Source organism: Coregonus lavaretus (genome assembly GCF_964263955.1).
Source record: "Coregonus lavaretus genome assembly, chromosome: 10".
In the NCBI taxonomy this organism is placed as follows: domain Eukaryota; kingdom Metazoa; phylum Chordata; class Actinopteri; order Salmoniformes; family Salmonidae; genus Coregonus; species Coregonus lavaretus.
Genome location: NC_139997.1, coordinates 42,770,191 through 42,782,326, shown reverse-complemented (window position 1 = coordinate 42,782,326; position 12,136 = coordinate 42,770,191). Strand labels below are relative to the sequence as shown.

Here is a 12,136-nt window from a genome sequence, read left to right as displayed (position 1 = left end):
TAGGTTTGGCTCCAGAGACTGCGGATTTCAAAGTGAACAAGCTGAACTGGATGCCCTTCCTGAGGCTAGCCTGTCAATGACTCCTTGTGGGGACCCAAACATGCAGGAGTACTTGGACTTTGCCATGGAACACAATCAGTTACAGAAGCCAGACAACTGGGAGTCTGCATCCGAACTGTACATGAAACTAAAAGAAATGGCTCAGCTATGAAATGATCAAAAAGGGAGGGTTTTTTGTAGTGGTGGAATACTGCTGTCTGTCTGAACACAATATTTATGAATCTGTCACCCAAAGCTTAGTTTTTAAGTGTGAAGTAAATTAATCAAAAATAGTAATCAGTATTTATTACACTTTTGTAGTATTGAGAGTAATGGATCTAAAACATTTTCAAAATGTTTACTGTGAGAAAAGAACATGCTCACATACAGTAACATTATAAAAACAACTTTGGCAACTGCACTTTAAAAGTGCACCTTTAATAGGGTTGGGCATCAAGAACCAATTCCTACTTGGAATAGTTAAAAATTACGATTCCATCGGAATTGTTTCTTTATTGGAATCGTTTTGGAGGATTGGGTTTCAAATCTGATCATGGGTTCCAAATTTAACATGCGCAAGTTTTGGTTTCTGTAGCGGCCAGGTGCTTGTTGTGTTGCAGCCATGGAGCACAGTAAGCGGTGCTCTAGTGTGGCTTTATTTTACATTGAAAAAGCCCCGTCAAACTGCAACCCACCTTTGAATCAAAATAAAACTTTCCTCTTATTTGTGAAATAAGCATGTGACCCGTTTCAACTCCACCACTCAAAGAATCGGAATCGAGAATCGATAAGAACCGGAATCAAAAGGAAGAATCGGAATTGGAATCAGAATCGTTAAAATCTAAATGATGCCCAACCCTAACCTTTAACAACAACAACTTTTTCAGAGTCTTAACTCTAGGGGTCATCCATCATATAGCTTAGAAACAGCCGAATCCTGGACTATTTTGAATTCCAAAGTCCATTTGTGACTTAAACAAAGTGTATGAGTCTAGGAGTGGTAATCTCAAGGAGTTTGAACATGTATTTGCCATTGGGAACGCAGAGTCCTCCAGGAACTCTATTTGAGGCAGTGGTTCCAAGCCAGATGGGGGAAGTGAAGACAGCCCAGTAGCAAACATCAAAACATCTTCCACAGACACAGCAGCCTGGCCTTCTGCAAAGAAAAACAATTCAGATACATCACTGCCATGTGTTTTCTTAACTAGTTATAAAAAACAAACTAACAAACCTTCACAATCAAGGAGATAGTCTGCCCAGTAGGCCATGGTTTGACTTTCTTTAAGTCTTCGATTACTCCCCGAAGGACTGAGGTCAGGTTTGAAGAGTCTCTCAAGTTCAAAAGCAGTGAGTCGCCTTTCAGAGTGGCACATGACAGGGGCCAGCAAAGTAGGGTGTTGCTGTAGTGCAGTCAAAAACTCCAGGGTTGAAAGACCATCTCTGAATCTACAGAGTGAACACAAACATTGTTTCACTGCTGTGTAGTGCCAATTGAATTTAAAATTATCTAAAGAAAACTATTAAATATTCTCTTCTCTACAATTACTATCCACCTTAACATTGTTGAAAATTGATTTCAAAAACCCTATTTTTGCATTGCACATTAAACGTTAATTGTTACAAACTGTAAGTATAACACACAGAAACAAAAGACTGGAATGACACAGACGGATGGGTGGCTTGAGCACTCACACGATGCCTTCAGAAAGTCTACACACCCATTGCACTTTTTCACAACTTTGTTTCGTTATAGATTCAATTTAAAATAGTAATATTAATATTTTTCCTCATCAGCCTACATACAATACATCATAATGACAAAGCAAAAACAAGTTTTTAGAAATTGTAGCAAATTTAATACAAATTAAAAACTGGAATATCACATTCGCACAAGTTAATTAACCATTTTCTCAGCACACTGTTGAAGCACCTTTGGAAGTAATTCCAGCCTGGATTCCTCGTGTATGAAGCTACAGGCTTTACACACAACATCACCACACTCTTTATATCTGATTTTCAGGGACATTTACAAGAGATACTAAAACCTCTCTGCATGTCAGGATCTCTATGAGAACTGAGGGCAGAAATAGATCCATATGTAAATGACACTGCTACAGTATGGAGCAGGTGGTTGGATAAACAGCAGCAAGTCATCAAGGGTTTGATGGGTAAAGTGAGCCTCAAACCATCATTCTGCTGCCAGATGTGCAGCAGAGGTGGATGGATCACTTTAAGGGGTAACTGGACTGATTTTCCTCTATGGAAGAGTTAGTCAGGAGGAGAAACCTAAGATCTAATTTCTGTTTTTGCTTTGTCATTATGATGTATTGTGTGTAGATTGATGAGGAAAAGGATTTAAATATATTTTAAATTGAATCTATAAAGGTGTGCAGACTTAATGAAGGCACTGTAGTTTGACACAGAATGAAGTGACATCACATATCCGTTGAAATACACTAAGGTACAAATTCTGATTAAGGACAAATTGATAACATATATACATACTTGCATAAACCAAAGATGGGGACCATGAGGCATTTCAAACAAAAAATTCATACATAAATAAATAAAAATCTCATCACTACAAATATCATCTTACCTGTCAATTACAGATGAGTTGCGGTCAATGATATACCATTGGAGGTAGTCTGACACGATTTCTTTATTTTCTTCCACAGTAGCCACATGTCTCAGACAACCTGCTGTCTGTAACATTGTGCTGTGTCTCATCATACATTCTTGCAGAGCATCCAATGAAGCAGCATTCTCAATCTGAAAGACATGAAAATGGGCAAAAACACCCCAGTCAATAACTGTATGCACTGTATCTCCTTGCCTATTTTTTTAATAACGTACATAGCAAGGTGTAATCTTACACTATCAAAAACTAATACATTAATTAAATATATTCCGCACGTGATATAGGAAGTAAACATTGTCTCAAAAACACTGCAGTAAGTATGAAAAACTCTGCCCTACCATACCCTTATGCTATTCTCACCTCTTGCAAAGCTTTCCCTATTTCTTCATCAGTTATTAAATTATTTGTTGCTTTGAATGAAGGCTGGCCTGCAAGATTATATCAATAATGTACAAGATCTTCTGACAGGAAATGGGGTCCTGGACCTCCATGCACAACTGACACAGCAATCATCTTTCCTGCCAAGTAGTATTCATCCTCCCTAACAGCTGTGAATGAATTCATATTGCAAAATTAAAACAATGCATTACTGTATATACTGTAATATGCAAGCATATGTCATGTGACATATCTGGTCAATGAGCATTAACCAACCATTAGTAGCCTATAGTACACATCCAACCAATATGCATACCCTTTGCATTGTAGACCAAGAACCGATGTCCTTCTGGTCCATCAAAAATGGGCCGGTCTTTTAGGTGTTTCATCAGTAGAGTTAAAAACTCTCGTCTTGGACCACCAGTGTCAATTCCCTCTTCCAGAACACCAGTATCATCAGTAAATTTCACCAGCATGTCACAGGTTTCAGAATATGTTGTACGCTTGAAACCTCTGACTGCCCCATCCCAAACATTATCCCTTGAGATGTTAAACCGGCGGACTTTTTTATGATCAATAGGAAGAGACAGGTTTGCTACGATGTCAGGTAATGCAATGTCCGTCTCCTCCCTGTAATGACAAAAAGTTAATTCATTTGTGGATATTCCAGATATACAAGAACTATTGTACAGTGAAAAAACTGGAGTGCTATAGTCAAAAGCATATTACATTGCTGTGTGTTGGAAATTCTTCACATTGACAGCAACCGGCTCTTCGTCCTCCTGCTCAACATTTGGTGAATACAGGTCTGTGTATTTACTGTTGGGAAATTGCCATTTCCATGTTAAAACATCTTACAAACAAAAATGTCTTCCCCATGTAATCAGTTCAATACATTTAAATTATGTCAGTCATTATCTTTTCTTTTTTTTTTTACTTACCTGTAGCAAGACATTTTTTCTGGATTTGCTTCCGGTGGATCCAGATCCTCAGCATCAGATATTACTATCTGAAAAAAAGATTAAAATGTCTGAAACAACAACACTGAAAGCAAGAAATGTCATGCTGCCACACTCTGCCTTATTACCTGTCCAGGCTGAATTGTTGATTGTCCTGGTGCATCTCTGAAACATGATAAAACATATTAAAATGATTAGCTCCATGATAAAGGCTATAATGTAGCTTTGAGTAGCATGTAGTAGTAGAGGGAACAGAAAGATGTATTTAAAAAAAAAGATTATTTTGAGAACATGTGGATAGGAGCGCTTCCTGGACTCAAATCTGAGTTAGTTTGAGTTTCTTTTTTAATGGAAAAGGTATAAAATAAAAGAAAGCTCAAACTACTATTTTTTAACTATTAAAATGCTTGTATTGCAAGTGGCCAAGCCATACAGAACCAATTTAAAAGAACTTTAATGCGTTTTTGCATCTAGCCTTCGTCAGCGAGTCAAACAGATGAAATGAGAGACAATGGGTATTTTCTAGTGTCCAAGGTGTTCTGGGCTAGAGTAGGTGTTGTAGACATCTTAAAACCAGTAGGTGTCCTTCAGGCCTACAATAGTCAAATCATGTAAACATTATGTATATGGATGTGCAGTGGCGGCTCCTGAAAAAATTCTCAGGAGGGGCAATTTTTCTGATGATTTAGGTGACCTACACACATTTAAAAAAAGATATGTCCAGCAACAACATGAAGACAGGGGCAGCATATAAGTCAATACCAGAAGCATTTATTGACTGATCTCAAAAGTGTTGGCTTACCAGGGTTGGTGGAGCCCTCAGTTTCATCTTTGCCTCGCAAAGCTAACTCAAACACTCCGCAAAACTTCACACACTGGATTAGCCGGCTGAGGATGTGGCGGTTCTTGCTAATGTCGTAGTAAATATATTTGTTATAGTGAATATGGAATATGATATGTTGAGTAAAATGTTGTGCTAAGATCTATTTAGGTCAGGAGCTGGTTATAAGTTCTGTTCCTATCCAATAACAATGGACAAAAGGGTCCTATCTTGTCAGCCTTGTCAGCAGGTGGCCAAGGACAACACCCACGCCATAGGCCTCTCAGTTCTTCCAACTCACGAGTTCTTGCTCTGAGGACACACACACACACACACACACATCATCACTGTTAAACACACACACACACACACACACACACAAAAATCCCCTCTCTTAGGCTGAACATTTGAAGACAGAGAACCCGACTCAGAGCCAATGCAACAGTGACAGTAGCCTGGAGGGGACCTCGCCCAACTCATCAGGACCAATCAGAAGATCAGAACTACTAGATTGAACCTACTTCATTTATTGCATAAAATGTCTGCACACAATGTTTCAGGGCTCTCTTCAGATAATAATAATAATAATAATAATATGCCATTTAGCAGACGCTTTAATCCAAAGCGACTTACAGTCATGCGTGCATACATTTTTGTGTATGGGTGGTCCCGGGGATCGAACCCACTACCTTGGCGTTACAAGCACCATGCTCTACCAGCTGAGCTACAGAAAGTGGATACTCATGGATGCGCATTGCAATTGTAAAATGTCAACACAATTGGAGACACCACGTCATTTTTGGAGACATGTTATTGACAGTAAACTATTGTAGATGCGACTGCTAACTAAATAAAACATTTTAGCTGGCTAGCTAATCATCTTAGCTAAATGTGGGGCAAACAATTCAGTTATTTACCGTTAATTTGAGGGATTGGGGTGAAAGAAATTGAGTTACATAGTGATACTTTACGATATACTGTATTGACAATATCGCAATATTTTAGCGCTAGTTGGCTGTACCTGCACCAAAACACCATTATTGTTCCTTCATAGCTTGTTCTCAATCTTTTCACATTGGGAGCCAATTTGTTTTCAGCACTTTTATTTCCATGACTGATCAAAACTCGTTCTCATGGCTTTCTGATCCCTCTGCAACAGACATATGGTGCGCAATAAAATCACAGTATCGAATCGCAATACGTATAGAATCATGAGACTCGCAATGCTGATGCATATATCTTATCGTGAGGTTCCTGGCAATTCCCAGCCCAAGTTCATTTGCCACAACAAATCTCTTCGCTAGCAAACGCGATGTCTTCTCCAAAACGGCAATGTGTCTCCAGCAATGTTTACTTTTTTGACGTTCTATGGCATCTCCACTTTCCAAGCATATATGACCACATGTAATATTTTGGTAAGTGATGCAAATAGTGAACTATGTAGGGCCAGGATGTAAAATATATGTAGCTGCAGCAATTTCTCTTATCTGATATGGTAAGTAATGGGGCTTGATTTATAGCTCCCTAAGAGTTTGACGAACGGGTCCGTGAACGCGATTGCAGATATCTTTACCTCTGAATAAACTGCCTTATATTATACAATTATCCACCTTGTCCAAAAGTCTCTACTTTTTCTCCGTTCTCCAGTAAACTTGTTTTATCAACAATAGTAAGGTTCAATGACACAGAAAGCAGTTCAATGTCGGGGTACAGAGTCGCTCTCTTACCAGGATCGCGGTCCGCTCTGACCAGGGTGAAGGTGACCGGCTCCACCTCTCTGTCCGGGACTCTGTCATCCAGTCAAGTCTCCCAGCTGTATTGGGATTACAGCTGCCTGCAGCGTTTTCATTATTTAGTCCGTTCGTAGCGGGTATGTACACGATCAACAAGATCAGTCCAAAACCGAAGATCAGTCCAAAGCAGAATGTTTGCAGAATGTTTGTAAACTAAGTCTACAAATTAAAAACATAAAATAACGCCACACTGCAGGTCGCAACATAGACGCTGATAGCCGCCATTGTCTTAGTTACGTTCAACGTTACGTCACGTATGACGAAAGCGCGTAAGTGCATGCACACAGACACCCATAGAGAATGTATTGAAAGCTTTGAAATGTGAAAAAAATAGATTTTACATGACAGGCTATGAGAGACTTCTGGGCGATTTTCAACCTGACTGAAATCGCCCAAAAAACGGGCGGGGCCATTTGAAGCACGACTTTAGCCTGATTTGACATTTAGTGGCTGGCAGATCAGACGTGAACACTGATAACTGCTGTTGCCGTGATATAATTTTTTATAAATTTATTTAAAAAAATATATAATATATATATATATTTTTTTTTTATAATTGATTAGAAAAAAAATCCCTTCCTTTTCCCGTTTGGCAGTGCGTCGCCCATATCGCCCTATTGAACAAGCCGTCCCTGTGGATGTGTCCCATGTTTCCTATTGGTGGATTACCACTAGAAAAAACCCAGTGTCTCTCATTACATCTATTTGACTCCCTGACAAAGGCTAGATGCCGAAACGTGTTGGAGTTCTTTAAGTTGGTTCTGGATGACCGTGCCACTTCAGTAAAGGCCTATAGTACCTATTCAGGATCGACAGTGATGTGGGACATATGAATGGACAGTGGATACCCCCCACTTCATTCTCACGTGTTTTTTTTAATGGTTTGGTTAATTTTTGTTTATTCAACTGCAAGAGCAACTGTATTTCAGTGGGTTTATTCTGTAAAGCTCTGCTCACACAGGCAGCTGTGGGTCCTTTAGGTAGGGAGCGAGGGGGCACCGCAGTCAGTTACAGAAACAGCTGATAGCATGTAGCAACGTTGAGCTTATGTGCAGCAATATAAATGTATGTATAATGTGTATGTGAATAAGTAGTGAAATATCTGCTAGTAGTTTTATCAGTTTTGTGAGTTAAATAAAAAAAAAAGGTGAAATTGCACTCTACCTGGTAGTGAAAGCACTGTAGCCCAACAAAATATGAATTATTATTGCACGTGTGAAAATTCCTTTGTGTCCAAGTGTGCAACACCTACCTTTCATCGTCCAGCTTGTGTTTGGGAGTACTTCGATTTTGTGGTTCCAAAACCTGAGAGGAAATGGATAAAATGATCAACAACTTTCAACAGGTTCCATTATTTTTCCATTACCACATACAGTATATATCAATGCTGAATGGTTGTCTGTGTTACTGTATAATAGTTACTGCAAAATAATCAAAACAAGCCTTTTTCCACTAAAATATTGACCAGGACATTGATTTTATGCTTAAAATCCAATGTACATCTAATTAATAAATTATATGAAAATGAATAAATACAAACATACATAAACATTTTAAAAAAGAGAAATAACTGATGTACCAAAGTGTCAGCACGATTGAGTTCAGCTGTGCTCCTTGTTGTGATGACAATTTCAGAATCAGAGTCTGAGGTATCATCCACTGAAAAAAATAATTCAAACAACCATTATCTATCCTCCAGCAGAGTATCTAAATATGTAAAAATATTGAATCATGAGATCCACTAACCTCTTTTATAGTGTTTTTCTAGGCAAATGAAAAAAGTGATCCTGGAATATGCCTTTCCTATTTCCTTTTTATATTCTGCCAATTTGAATGGCCTTTCTGACCCAGGCACATGAACCACCTCTGAGCAGTCTGGATACAAAAGGACATAAGGTCCTTCGTGCATGTCCTTGTTAAATGTTGTCATTTTCTGGACAGCTTGTTTCAGTAGATCAGGTGCTGCTACCTCTGGGTCTGTAAATAACTGTAGTGTTTTCCCTCTTAGAGGTTTTAAATCAGTTCCACTTGGCACCATCAATCCTACGTTTATCTAGTAAAATAACAAAGATATAATTAATGTATACATAGGTAAAATAAATATACACAAATACATATAGAGCATTGCAAAATTGTATAGGACGGTCAGTACACCTTACCTGGACGTGTTTTCTTTTTTAGGCCTATATCTTCCTTTTGGCCCATAGTTAAAAGACTGTCGTTCTTTTGATTTCGAGCTTCTGTACTCCATGTACTGTTTGTATGATGGGCATGGTTGTTCTGCAGAAATGGACAGAGTTCCGAAACAGAAAGTTAGAAGCCGCTCAAAAAATCATTAGCGTTACTGTCCTTAGATAGCTAGCGTTTTGGTTTTGCTAAACTTACTTTGCATAGCACTGTCCGGCTGTCGAGACGTCCCCTGTGTTTCCAATGTTTCCGTCTTGTCCGCGTCCTTTAAAAACTCCAAACACCGACCACACGTAAAGCAAAACCGCGTTAAGCTGTTCATGTGTTTGCCACAAAACGGGCAAAACATCCCTCGGCCACAGTCCATGTTCGGGCGGTCACCATAAACTTATTTGACGCCATAAACTCCACAACAAAAACACGAAAAGACCACGCTCGTCACTTCCGGTATATGGCACATTCCCTTTCCGTGACGAATCTGTCATTTGTAAATTTGTTTCGGGACTGGTAAAAGTGTTTTGCGTCTTGTTAATTAGTTTTCTAAACTGTAAATTTGTTTTCTAAAATGTAAATTTGTTTTATAAAATGTAAATTTGTTTTATAAAATGTAAATTTGTTTTCCAAAATGTAAATTTGTTTTCCAAAATGTAAATTTGTCTCGAGCTTTGTAAAAGTGTTTCATTCTTTGTAATGTTGCTTTGCACTTCCCGGCCACCGTAGTTTTGGCAAGTCGGTTAGGACATCTACTTTGTGCATGACACAAGTCATTTTTCCAACAATTGTTTACAGACAGATTTTTTCACTTATAATTCACTGTATTACAATTCCAGTGGGTCAGAAGTTTACATACGCTAAGTTGACTGTGCCTTTAAACAGCTCGGAAAATTCCAGAGAATTACATCATGGCTTTAGAAGCTTCTGATAGGCTAATTGACATCATTTGAGTCAATTGTGTACCTGTGGATGTATTTCAAGGCCTACCTTCAAACACATTGACTCTTTGCTTGACATCATGGGAAAATCAAAAGAAATCAGCCAAGACCTCAGAAAAAAAATTGTAGACATCCACAAGTCTGGTTCATCCTGGGGAGCAATTTCCAAACGCCGTTCATCTGTACAAACAATGGTACGCAAGTATAAACACCATGGGACCACGCAGCCGTCATACCACTCAGGAAGGAGACGCATTCTGTCTCCTAGAGATGAACGTACTTTGGTGCGAAAAGTGCAAATCAATCCCAGAACAAAGGACATTGTGAAGATGCTGGAGGGAACAGGTACAAAAGTATCTACAGTGGGAGGAAAAAGTATTTAGTCAGCCACCAATTGTGCAAGTTCTCCCACTTAAAAAGATGAGAGAGGTCTGTAATTTTCATCATAGGTACACGTCAACTATGACTGACAAAATGAGAGAAAAAAAATCTGGAAAATCACATTGTAGGATTTTTTATGAATTTATTTGCAAATTATGGTGGAAAATAAGTATTTGGTCAATAACAAAAGTTTCTCAATACTTTGTTATATACCCTTTGTTGGCAATGACACATGTCAAATGTTTTCTGTAAGTCTTCACAAGGTTTTCACACACTGTTGCTGGTATTTTGGCCCATTCCTCCATGCAGATCTCCTCTAGAGCAGTGATGTTTTGGGGCTGTCGCTGGGCAACACGGACTTTCAACTCCCTCCAAAGATGTTCTATGGGGTTGAGATCTGGAGACTGGCTAGGCCACTCCAGGACCTTGAAATGCTTCTTACGAAGCCACTCCTTCGTTGCCCGGGCGGTGTGTTTGCGATCATTGTCATGCTGAAAGACCCAGCCACGTTTCATCTTCAATGCCCTTGCTGATGGAAGGAGGTTTTCACTCAAAATCTCACGATACATGGCCCCATTCATTCTTTCCTTTACACGGATCAGTCGTCCTGGTCCCTTTGCAGAAAAACAGCCCCAAAGCATGATGTTTCCACCCCCATGCTTCACAGTAGGTATGGTGTTCTTTGGATGCAACTCAGCATTCTTTGTCCTCCAAACACGACGAGTTGAGTTTTTACCAAAAAGTTATATTTTGGTTTCATCTGACCATATGACATTCTCCCAATCCTCTTCTGGATCATCCAAATGCACTCTAGCAAACTTCAGACGGGCCTGGACATGTACTGGCTTAAGCAGGGGGACACGTCTGGCACTGCAGGATTTGAGTCCCTGGCGGCGTAGTGTGTTACTGATGGTAGGCTTTGTTACTTTGGTCCCAGCTTTCTGCAGGTCATTCACTAGGTCCCCCCGTGTGGTTCTGGGATTTTTGCTCACCGTTCTTGTGATCATTTTGACCCCACGGGGTGAGATCTTGCGTGGAGCCCCAGATCGAGGGAGATTATCAGTGGTCTTGTATGTCTTCCATTTCCTAATAATTGCTCCCACAGTTGATTTCTTCAAACTAAGCTGCTTACCTATTGCAGATTCAGTCTTCCCAGCCTGGAGCAGGTCTACAATTTTGTTTCTGGTGTCCTTTGACAGCTCTTTGGTCTTGGCCATAGTGGAGTTTGGAGTGTGACTGTTTGAGGTTGTGGACAGGTGTCTTTTATACTGATAACAAGTTCAAACAGGTGCCATTAATACAGGTAACGAGTGGAGGACAGAGGAGCCTCTTAAAGAAGAAGTTACAGGTCTGTGAGAGCCAGAAATCTTGCTTGTTTGTAGGTGACCAAATACTTATTTTCCACCATAATTTGCAAATAAATTCATTAAAAATCCTACAATATGATTTTCTGGATTTTTTTCTCTCAATTTGTCTGTCATAGTTGACGTGTACCTATGATGAACCCATCTTTTTAAGTGGGAGAACCTGCACAATTGGTGGCTGACTAAATAGTTTTTTCCCCCACTGTATATCCACAGTAAAACGAGTCCTATATCGACATAACCTGAAAGGCCGCTCAGCAAGGAAGAAGCCACTGCTCCAAAACCGCCATAAACAAGCCAGACTACGGTTTGCAACTGCACATGGGGACAAAGATGGTACTTTTTGGAGAAATGTCCTCTGGTCTGATGAAACAAAAATAGAACTGTTTGGCCATAATGACCATCGTTATGTTTGGAGGAAAACGGGGGACACCATCCCAACCGTGAAGCATGGGGGTGGCAGCATCATGCTGTGGGGGTGCTTTGCTGCAGGAGGGACTGGTGCACTTCACAAAATAGATGGCATCATGAGGAAGGAAAATTATGTGGCTATATTGAAGCAACATCTCAAGACATCAGTCAGGAAGTTAAAGCTTGGTCGCAAATGGGTCTTCCAAATGGACAATGACCCCAAGCATACTT

At 39.6% G+C, this 12,136-nt stretch overlaps 1 protein-coding gene and 1 long non-coding RNA gene across 2 annotated transcripts; both read right to left on the bottom strand.

Annotated features, from left to right (window-relative positions):
* Positions 1-330: 330 nt before the first annotated feature.
* Positions 331-7,922, bottom strand: LOC311136260 (G2/M phase-specific E3 ubiquitin-protein ligase-like). The gene is made up of 7 exons (XM_084170391.1): positions 7,883-7,922; positions 4,146-4,182; positions 4,000-4,067; positions 3,788-3,877; positions 3,375-3,688; positions 2,639-2,811; positions 331-1,485 (listed from the first exon to the last, which is right to left on the bottom strand). Exons 3-6 carry the CDS (start codon positions 4,011-4,013, stop codon positions 2,807-2,809), a joined length of 423 nt encoding a protein of 140 aa, XP_084026517.1. The 5' UTR covers positions 4,014-4,067; positions 4,146-4,182; positions 7,883-7,922; the 3' UTR covers positions 331-1,485; positions 2,639-2,806.
* Positions 7,923-8,188: 266 nt separating this feature from the next.
* On the bottom strand, positions 8,189-9,217 carry LOC311136261. Its single transcript, XR_014613863.1, has 4 exons — positions 9,016-9,217; positions 8,790-8,910; positions 8,377-8,683; positions 8,189-8,289 (listed from the first exon to the last, which is right to left on the bottom strand). It is a non-coding gene; the product is annotated as an uncharacterized lncRNA (long non-coding RNA).
* Between the last annotated feature and the right edge of the window lie 2,919 nt (positions 9,218-12,136).